Below are 17,516 nucleotides of genomic sequence, written 5' to 3' on the forward strand. Positions count from 1 at the left end.
TGTCATAATAGCAGTGAAATGGTTCTTAAATTTTGACAAAATGAATTTTTCTAATTTCAAAAAATAACTTCTTTGACTAAAAGTAGAAAAATTATCCCTAGACTTTTAAGTTGAAAAATCAACTTCGACTCCAAACTGATTTGATAAATGTTACCATGTAGCTTGGCCTATTAAAACTTTGATTTGAGTTAAAGTGTCAGGGGATACCAATTTGGGAATTTTAATTGTGTGACCAATTGAACAATAACTGAAAGTTTTAAACACATAATTATGCATTTTGAACCAAAGTCTAGATTATTACATTGCACTAAAGTAGTTACAAAGACAAGAAGAAGCCTGGCACAAGACAAATCTGCCTTGAATGGTGCAGCAAAGGGACCTTGCCAAAAGGTCGGTAATTTCACCATTTGTAACTTAACTTAGGCCTTGAATGTGCCAAATTCCGGAAATAAAAAAAACCGGGTAAAGAAAAGTTGGCAATTGAAGAAAAATTTAACGGAGGTTGATAAGTACCAGTCCAAATGTTGTACTAAAAATGATGAATTTTTTTTATGCCAACAAATTAATATAAGGCAATCTCCAATTGATTTCGAGCTTTTATCAACATTAACATCTATAGGCCTTAATTTTAGCCCAAACTATTTGGGCGGTGGTTTATGAACCTAAAAAAAAAAAATCAAGCTTTAAGTCAAGTTGGGGGAAAATAAATTTATCTAACCCCGAACTTAACTTTCTTTTGTCTTGAAAAAAAAGAACCCAACTTATAAGACCATTCCAAGTGTTTCAAGCTTTTTATATTAAGGAAAAAAAAATCAAAGTACGTGCATCGCAATCTTTTTTCTTAACAGAATAAGTAAAACGTAAAACATAAAACTCTGGGTATTCCCCTGAACTTTGTGAACAACTGGCCAACGGGAAGTTTTCAGGTGGTCCAATTAATATTTGTTGCACTTCTTTGACTCGTAACTTCTTGTTCTTATCTCTTCTTCAACAAAGGTCTCTTCTTACTAATATAAGATGACATAAACCCAAACTAGTAAATAATATGAACCGGAAGAAACTTCAGTCCGACAATCCACACGAACTGTTTGCAAATCTGAAGGGCATATTTCTCATAGCCAACAATATCTAAACCTAGAATCTAGACACTTTGTGTCTAAGAATTTTGAGCCACGTTGAGGCTCGGCTCCGTTTATTTCATGAAAAGAATAATTTTGAAAACGCTCCCTTAAACATGATCGTCTCCATCGCTTATAAAAATGAATCAACGAAAAATTTCATCGTCAATGAAAATATGTAGGCATAAATTGTTGTCGGCATTGAAAATATTTTTTTTTGACTAATTATTTCAAACATATAAACAATTATTTTTAGAAAAATATTTTCTAAATTTTTTATTTTTCGCGAAGTCGACGTAGCCTTATTATCAAATATAGTCGATCAGCTTCATCCCACTTGCTTCAAAGGACAAGAGTTAGACTGGTTTTTACTGCCATTTTGCAGAGAGTGTATTAGCCTCTCCATACAAACCCACGACAAAATAGGTAAAGCTTATGTTCTCTCAAAGAAGGCAAACAACAAAAGGTGTGCATATAAAGGAATAAACTTAAGGAAAAGGTATTTTTCATTGGATCCTTGTCAACAGAAAATCCAAAAGAGAAGCACACATAGAGGATCTTATACGTTGCGGTGCCCGATTGTTTCTTTCCTTGACCGATTGATTTGATTCTCATGTGAATCGACACGATTCGGGTACAAAAGAAGCCGTGAATGCTGTAAAATTGAACAAGAACCGATAATTCGCCTGTTGAAGTGCTCCGAGTACGCTGGGTCCTCGATCACTTATAGGTATCACCATCCAGCAAAAACGATCGTCCGGGAGCTGAAAGACATTTCTCTCGGGGAGGAAAAGACTAGCTCCTTCGAAATGGTATGTCATGCTTGGAGCCGTGAAATTCCGATGAGACGTGACATAGCACAACTCCAGTTTGCCCGGTCGAGGAGAGAGAGGGTGCCAAGAATACTTAGTGAGGAAATATTGTCTTGTTTCCTCTTTTGCAATGGCATAGGCAGTTTGAACAAGAGCTGTATGAGGACTTCCGCAGTCCAACGTGAATCTGCTTCACTGCCCACCATATTTCCCTCCTGCACTCGGATTCATCCCCTCTGCCAACACCTTGAATCAATCCTCTTTCACGGTCTCTCATTCGCGAGCTCATGTGGGTTGTCTCCTGAATCGGCTTTGCTCGTGTCCAACCATGTCGACTTCAAGACCACGAGGCCCGACTTGGTCGTTCACTTCTTCAATAACCTGGCCAAAGTCATCACTGCTTTTCAGGTACGTTGATGAGAGCTTGAAGAAGGGCCTCATAGCTGTCCGCTCTTCATAGGAACAATTCTTATCAGAGTTTTGTTCTTTTTCATAATTCTCCATGCCGCACTCACATCATAAGGATGGACAATCCTCCCCAGAAAAGCAAATGGTTCAAGATAATTGACATTTTGTAGAACAGAGCTCTTTATACATATAAGCTGGAGTAAGTAGGCAATGGGCAATTATGCGAATCAGTGGAAGCTTTACTGCTCGCTGTCTTCGTCGTGAGCTGATGAATAGGCATTAGATTCGGAGGCCGGCAGGTCGACTTGATGTTTTCTCTAGAACGCGAAGAATAAAGAGAGTGCATCACAGGAAAAGAGTCTAATGGAACTATCGCTTTTTCGAAAACACTTATCTCGGCTATGTAATTATTTTGTTCGCTCCTCACCTAATACAGACTGTACTTGTCTAGGCTGCAATCAAAATGGTTACTTAACTTTTCAGAATGGGAACACTTTTGAGCGAAACGAAACAAAAATATTGGCTGCTTTTTAGCTTTTCAACACATTTTTTTGGTATCTTAATCTCAAATTGTTACTAGCTTAATCTCTTACTGTCCTTAAAATGTGAAAGGGGTCTGACCCGACTTATCCCCTGCCGTAGCAATTGGAACGGCCAAGATCCAAGGTACATCACGAATGTCGTCTTCACATAGCTTTAGGAAAACAAAGGGGACTGCCACAAGGGAAGGACCTGAACGATTTCCATCGACTTTTTGCTGAAGCTGTTTTGCGGGTGCATCTTTCACATTACTACCATGTATCAACACCACCCGGTTGTAGCTCATTGGGGTTTCATCCTATGGACTCCTTATCTGTTGAAACTGCAAGGAAACCGCGCATTCGAGCTGGCGGACACAAACTCCGTCGGGAAATACTGGAGATTCTTGGACATCTTATTTTCAGAGGGAGATTCTTTAAGAAAGAGAGTGATTTCAAATGCCGTTTGTCCCAGTCTAAGTCCCATGTTCAGTTCGCTCTCTAAAACCATGCTTGGCCGCCTGCTGTTCTTGCCCATCGCTCTCAGACTAATCTCCACCACCACCTTGAATCCACCCTCTTTTGCTTTCTCTTATCTCGTGAATTCATGTGGTTGTCCCCGGAATCGGCGTTATTCGTTTCCAAACGTGTCACCTTCGAAACCTGAGCGAGACCCGACGCGGTCATTAACGCCTTGAAGAGCCATGGTTTCTCTCAATCCCAGATTTCGGGTATCATTAGGAAGTGGCCTCCGCTGATTTTGGCGAGTCCTGAGAGGACCCTCTTGCCCAAATTGAACTATCTGCGCTCGGTTGGCTTTTCCGACTCTGACCTGACGGGAATGATCATTGGTCTTCCTTCCGTTTTGACTAGAATTTGGTACTTAAGCAATCGTTTTTCAAATAATTTGGTACTTAAGTGATCGTTTTGAAAGTTTTGGTATTAAAGTGAGCGTCGTACACAAATTTTGACACTTATAGTGTACTCAAGTCGGTTAAAATTTGTGTGCTTTCTTGCAACTATCGTAACTCTATAATATGCATTGGTGTTCTGCATGATGGTTGTGTAGCATAGATAGATAGATTGTAAGTTCGCCCCGACACTACATAACAAACATGGTTACGTATTTACTTGTTTAATTTGTCCATTTTGTTTGATCATTCTCCAAGTCTATTTCCACGAATCCAGTCAACTTCAACAATGGAAGACGGCAACCCCGGCGGTCCAAACCATCCGACACCTTCGATTTGACTCTCAAAGCCTTGTTTACGGCTAGGGATCTTGGGCTTCCCTCCATAAGCTAAATCACTTCATCATCTGGTCTTATCATTGTCGACCTCATCATCGATTTATATTCTCTTACCACATAAATTCAGGTGGGCTGTCTTCGGAATTGGCTCTTTCTACATTCAAGTCACCATTGGCCGGTCGTGCCACACCGGACAAAAGATAAAATATAAAAAAGCAAAAAGGAAAACAGAAGAAAAGAAACAAAAGAAGGATTATAACAGAAAGTAAAAAAGATAATTTTTTTTTCCTGAAAGGGAGGTACTGTTTCCACACAATGTATGACTAAATCCACCCTTGTTTTCGCTCAAAAGACAAAATTGCCCTCCATCATGCAATTGCAATTTAACGTGGTAGCACTCTATCCATCCTTTTTTTTTTTTTCATGTAAGATCTAGTTGTCATAGTTAAGCATTTCATATGTCTTGTCTTTATTTATCGTGGATATTTTGTGTATATCTAATGCCCTATATTCTTTTATATTTTTACATTTTACTTATATATATATATATATATATATATCAATTTTCTCATAGTGCACAACCGTTTTATGAATATCAAGAGGATTTTGTATGTCTTTCTCTCTCTCTCTCTCTCTCTCTCTCTCTATATATATATATATATATATATATATATAAATCGAGTCCTCCACTTACCACATGAAAGAATGTCTTTTCTTTTTCTTACTATTGGCGAGATATTTTCACACAAAGCATACAAGACACTACGGGAATATTTAGGTCTATGCTAAAAAAAACATTGACGTGAAAAATTTATGCCTAATAAGGCATTTTTATTTTTATTTTTATAAAAACTTCATCCATGATATTATCTTTGTCAATCCAAAATGATGAGATTTCACTAGCTTTTTAAAAAGAGTTTTTTTTTTTGTGCAATCTCTTTCATAGTTTCACGTTGGAAAATGTAAGAGTGGTTTTATTTTGAATTTTTTTTTATAGGAGGTTACTTATTAATAGGTTTCGTAAAAGTGCTTCTCTTTTTTACCAAACTAGTTTCTATGCAAGGAAAATATAACATTAAAAAGGAAACATAGTGCCCACAATAAACAAAAGCAAAACGCCTGAAATCTTAATTATAAGCAGCAACTGGATCCTACATGAAAATAGAAAAACTAGAAAGAGAAGGAAAGTGAATAAATTTAGGGTCACTACTTAAATTGCAAATGATTAATTAAGGGCGATTTTGGCTTTTTGGTTAAAATTGGGTGAATTTAGCCATATAGGGATGGAAATAGCGTTTTCCGCTTTGAAAATGATAGAAATATTTTAAAGTTACCCATATTAGCGCCGCTCATACCATATAAGAAGGCCAGCATCCACGCGAGAGATTTTCGTCCAAATTGAATAGATATACTCGATTAACAAAACATGAAAAGGATTAAGACTTGAGAAAATTACCAAAAAAGTCTCATACTTATTGCAATTGTGCTAATTCAGCTCTAGATTTTTTTTTTTTTTTGAGAATGTAGTCTTAAGTCTTTTGTATTTGTACCAATTCAGTTCATCTAACTAATTTTTAAAAAATTTCTGATGTAAATGCCGACCAAGGATCGCTTGCACGGACGTGGACATCATAATAAAGGCCTCTTCTGCACAACTTTTCAGTCTTGTTTTCATCGATTTTGGCACTTAAAGTCATTGTTTTGAAATTTTTGACACTAAGGCTCCTTATATTTTGAGGAAAATGTGGTCTTTTTGGAAAATACTTTCCAAGAAGTTATTTTTCAGGAAAATGATATATTTTTGGCGTTTGGCTGGAATGTGAAAACAAACCGAAAATATTTTCCGTCGTTTAGCAAGGAAAATCAATTTTCACCGTATACATTTCTTAATATCATTTTATTTTTTAAATCAATATTTTTAATTATTTTCTTTGATCTTTTTTTTTCTTTTATTTTTTTAAAATTCTTTCTTCTTTCACGTGATAGCTATCGATCGGCGAGCTGATGGCTCGCCTTGCCGCCTCAAGCATCGGTGAGAGAGAGCAAGCCCTTCTCACCGAACTCGGTCCTCCTCGCGGACACTCCGAAGCTCCAGACCATCCTCTTCGGCAACGAAGTGTCGGACTTCGCAAGTGAGCACTCGACGACCAAGGGCGAAGGAGAAATAGAGGAGTCGCCGTCGCAGAACAAGAGCGGGAGCAACAAGAAATCGGGGACCATGAGGAGGAAGAAGAAGAAGAAGAAGAAGAAGAAGACGAGCAAGAGTAGCAAGAACCTATCGGAGATCGAGTTCGAGGACCTCAAGTGCTTCATGGATCTGGGGTTCGTGTTCGAAGAGAGAGAACGAACCGTAGAGGCTGTGAGGAGAGAGAACCAGAAGAGATGGAGATGGAGGTTTTCTTATTTCGAAAATTGATTTTCCTTTTTCACGCGAGAGAGAAGCGTAAGACAAAGAGATAAAGAAAATGAAGAAAACTTATTTTATTTTCCTCATATTTAGAAGAATATTTTTCATTGCTGGATTTTTTTTTATCACATATTTTCTTTCCCCCAACATCAGAAATTGGGATAAACGATATTGATAGTGAGCGCCTGCGCAACTTTTGATACTTGCACCGTACTTCTCGGTTGGTTAGGCTATGCATAGTAATCATTCCGTTCCGGAAAATTGATTCTGATTAAAATGATTTTTTCTGATTTTGTTCCTGGATGAGTTTTAGAGAATCAGAACGTGTTTGATAACTGTCCAAAATTTCTGTTTTTGAAATAGAAACGCATTTGATAACTGTACAAAATTTCTATTTAAAAAAACCGTTTCTCTTCCTAATTTTTTTCATTTAAGTCAAATAGTTATGTAGTTACTTTATAAAATTTCATCCTAAATTGAAGACTAATTTTCAATGCACACTAAATTTAAAATACATTATTTTTTTTAGCATGCCATAAATGAAACACAAATTTTAATACATTACATTTGAAGTTCGATCGAAGTATGGGACAGTTCTCATATTAATAACTCATTTTTTTTTCTTTAAATGTTGCGTTGTCCAAAATACGTAAAACATAGCAACCGAATAATCCAATTATCCACTACAAAAAAAAAAATTATCCTCCTTAATATGAAGTACAAGTCTTTCACTATCATTTTGTAGCTTATGTCCTAAATCCAAGTGGCCGTTTATCTTTAGCTTCACGTATAGATATTCACATTTTGTGACGCACGTCTACAAGTATATATGTTATCATCCATATATTGAATGCTATTATCTTTTGTGACATTTTTTGTGGAAGAGTGAAATCTATAAAATCTAGGAAATTTAGGCCCAAATTTATGAAAATGAGGTCAAACTAGCCTAATATAAGCTTATTATATTTTTAAAGATTTTCTAAATTTTTTTGTGATTTTTAAAAAAATTTCAATTTTTTTGAATTTTTTTATTTTTGTTGTATTTTATTTTTATTAGGTTGAGGGAAAATGATGAGAGAATTGAAAATGAAAAGTGAAAGATGTGAGACTTCATTTTATTTTGTTCTAAAACTGATTTTGGAAACAGAATTAGAATCAAATTTATTTGCGTTACCAAATGCGATTCTCATTTTTTTTTATTCTCAGAATTAAAATCAGAGAATGAGATTGTTCATATTTTTTACTTTCTTTTCAGGAATGTCTGGAGCCTTTGATCATTCGTGACTGGAAGTTCTCTTCAGCAAGGTGAATCTGCGAGGGAGAGAAGGAAGACGAGAGGTCAGTTGAATCGAAAGTGATTTTGGTTGTGAATTTGTGCTCGCCGTTTGTCTCAGTCGAGGTCCCATGTTCAGTTCGCTCTCTAAAACCCTACTTCGCCGTCCCCTCTTCTTGCCCATCGCTCTCAGATCAATCTCCACCGCCACCTCGAATCCACCCTCTTTCGCTTTCTCTTATCTCGTGAATTCATGTGGGTTGTCTGCGGAATCGGCGTTATTCGTTTCCAAACGCGTCGTCTTCGAAACCTCCGCGAGACCCGACGCGGTCATTAACGCCTTGAAGAGCCATGGTTTCTCTCAATCCCAGATTTCGGGTGTGATTAGGAAGTGCCCTCGGCTGATTGTGGCGAGTCCCGATAGGACCCTCTTGCCTAAATTGAGGTATCTGCGCTCTGTCGGCTTTTCCGGCTTTGACCTGGCGACGATGATCACTGCTGCTCCCTACTTATTGACTAGGAGCTTAGAGAAGCATCTCATCCCCAATTTTGGTAGGCTTCGGGACTTCCTTCGGGGCAATGAGTACGCGGTTTTGGCTATTAGACGCAGTCGGAGAATATTGCTACAAGGTTTCGAGGTTACCATTGATCCCATCGTCAAGATTTTGAGAAACAACGGAGTGCGTGAATCAAGCATTCTGTGGTTAGTTAAGTGTCAGTCCAGGACGCTGATGACGTCGTGCAATCGCCTCGAGGAAATTGTGGAGAAAACCAAGGGGATGGGCTTTGATGATCCTTCTATGTCAAAGTTCGCTGTGGCTATGTTAGCGGTTGCAGGGATGACCGAATCGATGTGGGAGAGGAAATTCGATGCTTATGGCAGGTGGGGTTGGTCGAGAGATGATGCCATGAGAGCTTTTGTGAAGTGTCCTTGGTGTATGATTTTGTCCGAAGGAAAAATATTGGCAGTGATGGGATTCTTTGTCAAGGAAATGGGGTTCGAATCTTCATTTCTTCTGCGACACCCTACGTTGATGTCGCTGAGCTTAGAAAAACGGATTCGTCCTCGATGTTTGGTTTTTAAACATCTGTCGTCGCATGGTTTGATGAAGACAAAGATTGGCTTGACTACCCTGTTGTCGATGTCGGAAGAAGACTTCCTGGAGAAGTTTGTGACCCCTCATCTCGAGGAAGCTCCGGAATTGCTGGATATGTATCGGGAGAAGAAGCATATGGCAACGAGGACTCTGGTTCCGTAAAATGGCGTAGGGTACCAAATAATTGGCTTGTCCCTCTTTCATTTAAGGTTGTCATTCTGTTTATTTGTGTCTCGAATTTTGACTGTGGATTCTTTCGAACAATATTGTGTATCGATGGAGGACAGCTGCCTACCATTTTTCTTGTGCAACCATGGGACAATGTCCATTGTTTCGTACTCTCCCTTTGAGTTGGTTCTTTATTCGTAGGCTTCCTGTATTCCTTGCCTTAAGGTTTAATGTTCATTTGAAACCATGGCCTATATGATCTCTGATTTTAGGCTTAATAAGATCAAGGAGTTAAGTTGCTCATGTATGCAGGTTCATTCTTTATTTGCGCAAAATTTTCCAAATTGAGAAGCCTTGGGAAAGTGCCAAAAAGAATGAGGAAACCTTCTATCTCCGAAGGTTTGGAGTCTGAATCTTCTGTAAACACAGCACTCTTCAGGGTGACAGGTTTGGCTTGACTACCCTGTTGACGATTTCGGAAGGAGATTTCCTGGAGAAGTTTGTGACCCCTCATCTCGAGGAAGCTCCGGATTGCTGGATATATATCAGAAGAAGAAGCATATGGCGATGAGGCTACTGGTTCCATGAAGTGGCACAGCGAACCAAATAATTCACATGTCCCTCTTTATTTAAGGTTGCGATGTGGGAGCATCCGACTCATCAGAACCATCCTTCAAGTCCTACTGACGGAATCACTCGCCCACACGCACATCAGGTTGTCATTCTGTTTATTTTGTGTCTCAACTTTTGGCTGCTGATTCTTTTGAATTGTACGGTGTATCGATAGAGAATGCCTACCATATTTTGTGAAACCCTGGAGAATGTCCATTGTTTCGTATTCTCCCTTTTAAGTTGGTTCTTTATTCATAGGCTTCCTGCATTCCTTGCCTTAAGGCTTAATGTTAGTTTGAAAGCATGGCCTTTGTTGAAGTTGAGTTGTAGGCTTAATAAGATCAAAAAGTTAAGTTCATTCTTTATTTGCCTGAAATTTTTCCAAATTGGGAAGCTTGAGGAAAGTGCCAAAAAGAATAAGGAAACCATATATCCAAAAGTTTGGAAGTCTGAATCTTCTGGTACACAGCACCATTCAAGGCGACAGGTTAAAATTGGCTAAAGTGCACTAAAAGCGCCAAAACTTTCAAAATTATCATTTAAGTGCCAATTTTTTTGAAAAACGCTTCTTGAGTGCCAACTCCGATTTGAGCTAATGTATCTCGCCGAAAATCCGACGTGATCGTCTTTTTATTAATATTTAGCTGAAGTGCCTATCTGAAGTTGATATTGAAATGAGCGTTTTAAAAAAATTTAACACTTGAATGATCGTTTTGAAAGTTTAGGTACTGAAGTGATCGTTTTTCAAAAAATTTGGTACTTAAGTGATCGTTTTGAAAGTTTTGGCATCGTACGCAAGTTTTGACGCTTGTAATATACTTGAGCCGGTTAATATTGTGTGCTTTCTTGCAATTATTGTGACTCTATAATATGCATTGGTGTTCTGCATGATGGTTGTGTAGCATAGATAGATTGTAAGTTCCCTCTGGCAAACCCCTGCTTCACCACCATCGATTTTCACCTCCAATGCTCAGATTAATCTCCAGTGCCGCCACTTAGAATCAACCCTCTTTCACGGTCTCTCACGTCCTGAATTCGTGTGGGTTGTCTCCTGAGTAGGTGTTGTTCATGTCCAACCGTGCCAACTTCAAGACCGCGGGATCAAGCATTGTAGAAAGCATCTGAACAATCTGCCGAGCAGTGGATAGAAGGATCACCTGGATTCCTGAGAGCTTTCAGACTATCAGTACTGGCAGGCGCCTCTAAGCACATCCTGTTTTGTGATCATGTCTCTTGAAGATCGAATCGTGTTAGTTGCTTCGGAGTCGGGAAGACACTTGAGGTGGTGAGGTTCTCAAGCTTCTCAACGGAAAGCTTCCTAAAGTGGGGCTTCATTTGCTATGGTTCAATCCTAATATCTCGGACTCGTGTCAAGGCAAAGAGATGGGTTAGAATTTACTGGCATTAATCCTTTCTGATGCCTCCTTGTCTTTGTAGGAGATGCTAAAGGAGAAGTATTGTGCTATAAGTTCCTGCAAGTGATTGATCCATCTTGCGACAAGATCACTTGATTTCAAGCCACTTGCAGACCCAATGCTCGCTCTCCACCTTGGCGAGGTCAGGCTTCACCGTCCATGGCAAGTCCTGAGCTCCCTAGATCTGGCCTGGGCTAGGTCGGCCTCGCCATGCGGATCAGATCGGCTCCGCAATCGGCAGATGGCGATGATGGGCTTGCGGCTGGATTTGGCGGCCTACAGCGATTCTTGGTCTGTGGCCGCTATACTCACAACGGTGGTCAGCGCGGGCGGTGTCTGACTCCGTGTTGGTCGTCAATGATGCTTTGTCGCGGGTTCAGTATCTCAGGCAAGGCTGCTGGACGAGCGCCTTGGTGTGACCACGAAAAGTGATGAGGCGTTGAGGCACCACCAGGAAACTAGAGGCTTGTTGGGGCTCACTGGAAATCTTGACCAGCACATGGGAGGTCGCCGGGACCTGTTGATGCGGAGAGATGCTTAGATTCGCTTGAAATCTGTTGGAGTTGCTATAGGACACTCGGGATTGAATAGAGGTGGCGTAGCGGGTGCTGCGGATTAGCTTCCCCTTGGTTGGGGGACGCAGCGCCTAGATCTGGTCAGTCGCCTGGAGGTAGAAGAAAGGGTTAAAAAAGAAAAAGGAAAAGTGGAAGAAAAGAAAAAACATGATTATGTGTTCGATTTATCCACATGATTATGTCTTCGGTTTATTCATTTTGTTTCATCGTTCTCCAAGTCTATTTCACGAAACCAGTGAACGTCAACAATGGAGATGGTAGCTTTACTCGATCTGGCAACCACGGTCGTCACACCATCAGATATCTTTGACTCGACTCGACTCTCAAAGCCCTTGCTTACAATTAGGGATCTTGGGCTAGCCTCCCCAAACTGAATCATTTCATCATCCGATTTGATTAGTATCGACCTCATCAGTGATTTATATTCTCTTACCACATAAAACCACGTGGACTGTCTGTCTTGAAATTAGCTCTTTCTACATTCAAATCATCGCCGGCCGTGCAACATAGGAAATAGATAAAAGAGAAAAAAGGGAAAAAGGAAAATAAAAGAAAAGAAGAAAAGAAACTAAAGGAAAGGAAAATAAAAGAAAATAAAATAAAATAAAAAATAAGTAATTTTTTTTTAAAGGGTGACACTATTTCTACCCTTGTAAATTACTAATGCACCCTGCTTTTCACTCAAAAGACAAAATTTCCCTCCATCATGCAATTGCAACTTAAAATGGTTGTCCCCAGTCCATCTTTTTTTTTTTTTTGCCTTTATTTATTTCTATTTCTATTTTTATTTCTATTTAGGATTTAGTTGTCATAATTAAGCATTTCACATGTTTTGTCTTTGTTTATTGTGGATATTTTGTGTTACCTAATGCAATATATCTTTTTATTTTTTTATTTTTATTTACATTTTCCTTCCATAGAAACGATTCTTAAATGAAAGAGAAATTTCCTGGAAAATATATATAGAGTCTCCCACTTACCACATAAAAGAATGTCTTTCTTTTTTTTTTTCCCTTCCTATTGACGAGATATTTTCACACAAAGCATGTAATGTGTTACGGGAATATTTAGGAATATTCTTAAAAATCGTTCACTTGAAAAACTTATGCACAATAAGGCATTTTGACTTTTTTTCATAAAAACTTCATCGATGATATTACCTTTGTCAATCCAAAATGATGAGATTTGACTAGCATTGGAAAAAAAATTTCTTTTTGTGCAGTTTCTTTTAGAGTTTCACCTTGAAAAATGTAAGTGTGGTTTTATTTATTTTGATAGAGGGTTTCTTAATATTAGGTTTCTTAAAAGTTTTTTTTTTTTTACAAAACTAGCTTCTGTGAAAGGAAAACCTATATATATATATATATATATATATATATAATTTTCTCCAAGTGTTTGGGGAACCATTTGGATTTGGTTTTAGCAGTCTTTTGAGGGGTTAGCGAAGTCGGAAGAACCACCTCACTTGAGATATTTTTTGGTTTCAAAGGTGAAGGAGATCGTACCTCTTCTGGGATCACTACTTCGTATCCCGGTTGCTTCAAAAATTCCGGAGGAATCATAGCAAGTTTGTCAAAAGGGATAAGGGCTGAGGGTGATTCTCCCGAGCCTGTTGGTTTCAAAATTTTGGTTGAGGATGATTGTCCTGGTCCGGAAGGTAATTTTGGTTGTGGCTGGGTCACAATTTTCTCCGAAGACCGGGTGGCTTCAAGCCAGCTCCGAATGGGGGTCATTTTTACGGGAATTATTTGGTTTTCTATCGGGGCAGGAGCTTTGCTCTTGCCTTTGTCTTTTCTAGGGGGCATGGTTGAGGATTCTTTCCCCGTAAAAATTCGCGTGTGAGAAAATCGGGAAGAGAGTTTGAATCCCCGTGTATAAATTCAATGTCAAAGTCAAAAACGGAGAGGATGTCTTGCCATCGTGCAAAAATCTATTTAGAGGCAATATTTAAAATATCTTTCTGCAAAATGTCCTTTGCAGATTTACAATCAATCCTCAATATATATATATATATATATATATATATATATATATATATATATAGGTTAAAATTCTTAGTTATAGTTGCAACTAGATCCTACATAATAATAGAAAAACTAGAAAGAGAAAGAAAATGGATAATTTTAGGGCCACCACTTAAATTGCAATTGAAGATTAAGGGAGATTGTCTTTTTGGTTAAAATTGGGTGGATTTAGCCATATAGGGGTAGAAATAGCCTCGTCTTTAAAAAAAAAAAATACTAGAATATTATAAAATTATCTACGTTAGCGATTTTCAACAAATTAATCGAATAGACTCAATTGAGAAAACATGAAAAAGTTTAGAACTCAAGAAAATTACCAATAAAAATCCTATACTTATTGCAATTGTGTTAATTCCATCCTACACCTATTTTTTTTTTTTGCTAATGTAGTCCCAAACCTTTTACATTTGTATCAATTCAGTTTATCCGGCTAATTTTGGTCAGAAATTACTAATATGGAAGTTGATCCACCTACGTGGCACCGTATGCGCTCACGTGAACAATTTAATAAATTTTTTATAATTTTTATTTTTCTCTTTTTACTTTTCTATTTTTCATTGTGGCTAGCGATGGTTGACCAAGCAAGGCTCGATCTCCCCTTCCCTATGTGAGGTTGGCCTTGCTAGGGTTGGCTTGGCGAGGGTCGAGCCCCTAGCAAGGCTCAAGCTTTCGCTAGAGGCCATGAGGGTCTAACCCGCAATAGATATGGTGGAAGCAATCGAGGGTCTAACCCTCGATAAATCCTCGATGAAAGCAATGCTTGCACCACCTTAGACATTGGTGGCTAGAACTGTGGCTCCGCCTGCACCATCTCATTGAGGTAATGATCAATATTATTGTGGACAAAATCAGGACTACCACGGCGCTATATTCCTCATGGAGGTACTAAACTTCTCTATGGAAGAGGGGGAAGATGGTGATGAAGAGCCTATAAATCTTTCGTATTGTCAATAATCTAGATCTTGATTAATTTGAGGTGAAGCATAGACAATTCTGGTGGTCGCCTGAAATCCCCGCCCATTCTCTTTTGTCATGGCCTCAGACTTATCGATTTGCGTCATTGTTGGACCGCAGTATTGGTGGTTGCTGTAGTAGATCATGGCCATTGTGAAGGCGATGGCCACAATTCCTAGATCTTGGATTTTTCCTTAGCTTTCAATTAATTAAATTGGATACTTTGTTACTTATAATCTTATCTTGAAGTCTACCAAGCACTTGATATGATTAAATATATCCGCTTTTATTGTCCAGAGAACTTGATATCTCGTTGTATCCTATTATATGTCAATCATAGTTCCAACGACCAAAGCATCCTTGCGTGGTGTAATTTTATTCTTCATTATTTTTAGGGATAATGGCACAAATGGCCTTTGAACATTGATCCAATATATAATGTAGTCCCCAAACTATTGATATGATCAATATAGTCTTTGAGTTTTAACTCAATGTACAATATGGTCTCTCAACTTTTAATTTAATCAATATAGTCTATGAATTGTTAAAATATATTCAACTTAATCTTGAATTGAAGAAATACGTTTAATATAGTTATTCCATTGATTCAAGTTCGCAGATTAAGTTTGAACGTATTTTAAAAATTAAAGGATCATATTAATAAACATAAAAATTCAGAAATTATATTATAAATTGAGTTAAAGTTTAAAAATTATATTAATCAAATTAAAAGTCGAGGACTCCATTATACATCGGTCAAAATTGACGTATCATTTGTCTCATTTTGCCAAATTTTTCTCTCTTTTCAGGAGACTCTGGGGGTCTTTTTGATCATTCGTGACTGGAAGTTCTCTTCAGCGAAGGTGAATCTGCGAGGGAGAGAAGGAAGAAGAAAGGTCAGTCGAATCGAATGTGATTTTGCTTGTGAATTGTACTCGCCGTTGTCTCAGTCTATAAGTCCCATGTTCAGTTCGCTCTCGAAAACCCTAGTTCGCCGCCCTCTGTTCTTGGCCGCTGCTCTCAGATTAATCTCCACCGCCTCCTCGAATCGACCCTCTTTCGCGGTCTCTTATCTCGTGAATTCATGTGGGTTGTCCCCGGAATCGGCATTGTTCGTTTCCAACCGCGTCGTCTTCAATACCTCGGCGAGACCCGAAGCGGTCATTAACGCCTTCAAGAGCCATGGTTTCTCTCAATCCCAGATTTCGGATATGATTAGGAAGTGGCCTCGGCTGATTTCGGCGTGTCCTGAGAGGACCCTCTTGCCCAAATTGAACTATCTGCGCTCTGTCGGCTTTTCCGGCTTTCACCTGGTGAGAATGATCACTGCCTCGCCCTACTTATTGACTAGGAGCTTAGAGAAGCATCTCATCCCCACTTTTGGTAGGCTTCGGGACTTCCTTCAGGGCGAAAAGCATGCGGTTACAGCTATTAGACGCAATCCGAAAATATTGTCACAAGGTTTCGAGGCTACAATTGATCCCTTCGTCAAGATTTTGAGAGATAATGGAGTGCGTGAATCAAGCATTGCATGGTTAGTTAAGTGTCAGCCTAGGGTGATGATAAATAGTTACAATCACCTCGAGGAAATTGTGGAGAAAATCAGGGGGATGGGCTTTGATGATCCTTCTGAGGCAAAGTTCGCTGTGGCTATGTCAGCGGTCGCAGGGATGAGCGAATTGACATGGGAGAGGAAATTTGATGCTTATAGCAGGTGGGGATGGTCTAGAGATGATGCCATGAGAGCTTTTGTGAAGTGTCCTTGGTGCATGATGTCGTCGGACGAAAAAATAATGTCAGTGATGGGATTCTTTGTCAAGGAAATGGGGTTTGAATCTTCATTTGTTCTGCGACATCCTTGGTTGATGTCACTGAGCTTAGAAAAACGGATTCGACCTCGATGTTTGGTTTTTAAACATCTGTCGTCGCATGGTTTGACGAAGACGAAGATTGGCTTGACTACCCTGTTGTCGATTTCGGAAGAAGATTTCCTGGGGAAGTTTGTGACCCCTCATCTCGAGGAAGCTCCGGAATTGCTGGATATATATCGGGAGAAGAAGCATATGGCAACGAGGACTCTGGTTCCGTAAAATGGCACAGGGTACCAAATAATTGGCTTGTCCCTCTTTCATTTAAGGTTGTCATTCTGTTTATTTGTGTCTTGAATTTTGACTGTTGATTCTTTCGAACAATATTGTGTATTGATGGAGGACAGCTGCCTACCATTTTTCTTGTGCAACCATGGGACAATGTCCATTGTTTCGTACTGTCCCCTTGAGTTGGTTCTTTATTCGTAGGCTCCCTGTATTCCTTGCCTTGAAGTTTTGTATGGTCCCTGATTTTAGGCTTAATAAGATCAAGAAGTTAAGTTGCTCATGTATGCAGGTTCATTCTTTATTTGCGCAAAATTTTTCCAAATTGAGAAGCTTTGGGAATGTGCCTAAAAGAATGAGGAAACCATATATCCAAAGGTTTGGCAGTCTGAATCTTCTGTAACACAGTACTCTTCAGGGTGACTGGTTTGGCTTGACTACCCTGTTGACGATTTCGGAAGAAGATTTCCTGGAGAAGTTTGTGAACCCTCATCTCGAGAATGCTCCGAATTGCTGGATATACATCGGAAGAAGAAGCACATGGCGACGAGGGTACTGGCTCCATGAAGTGGCACAGCGAACCAAATAATTTGTTTGTCCCTCTTTCATTTAAGGTTGTCATTCTGCTTATTTTGCGTCTCAACTTTTGGCTGCTGATTCTTTTGAACTGTATGATGTATATCGATGGAGAATGGCTACCATATTTTGTGAAACCGTGGAGAATGTCCATTGTTTCTTATTCTCCCTTTTATGTTGATTCTTCATTTGTAGGCATCCTGCATTCCTTGGCTTA

At 39.0% G+C, this 17,516-nt stretch overlaps 2 protein-coding genes across 2 annotated transcripts; both read left to right on the forward strand.

The window, feature by feature from the left end:
* Positions 1-7,813: 7,813 nt before the first annotated feature.
* On the forward strand, positions 7,814-9,898 carry LOC115733394. Its single transcript, XM_030664046.2, has 2 exons — positions 7,814-9,091; positions 9,766-9,898. The coding sequence occupies exon 1, from the start codon at positions 7,917-7,919 to the stop codon at positions 9,042-9,044; it is 1,128 nt and encodes a 375-aa protein (XP_030519906.2). The 5' UTR covers positions 7,814-7,916; the 3' UTR covers positions 9,045-9,091; positions 9,766-9,898.
* A 5,537-nt stretch (positions 9,899-15,435) lies between these two features.
* LOC125312882 lies at positions 15,436-17,210 on the forward strand. The gene is made up of 2 exons (XM_048272702.1): positions 15,436-16,762; positions 17,016-17,210. Exon 1 carries the CDS (start codon positions 15,593-15,595, stop codon positions 16,718-16,720), a length of 1,128 nt encoding a protein of 375 aa, XP_048128659.1. The 5' UTR covers positions 15,436-15,592; the 3' UTR covers positions 16,721-16,762; positions 17,016-17,210.
* Positions 17,211-17,516: the final 306 nt, after the last annotated feature.

The sequence above is a fragment of the Rhodamnia argentea genome, chromosome 1 (genome assembly GCF_020921035.1).
Source record: "Rhodamnia argentea isolate NSW1041297 chromosome 1, ASM2092103v1, whole genome shotgun sequence".
Classification (NCBI taxonomy): Eukaryota; Viridiplantae; Streptophyta; class Magnoliopsida; order Myrtales; family Myrtaceae; genus Rhodamnia; species Rhodamnia argentea.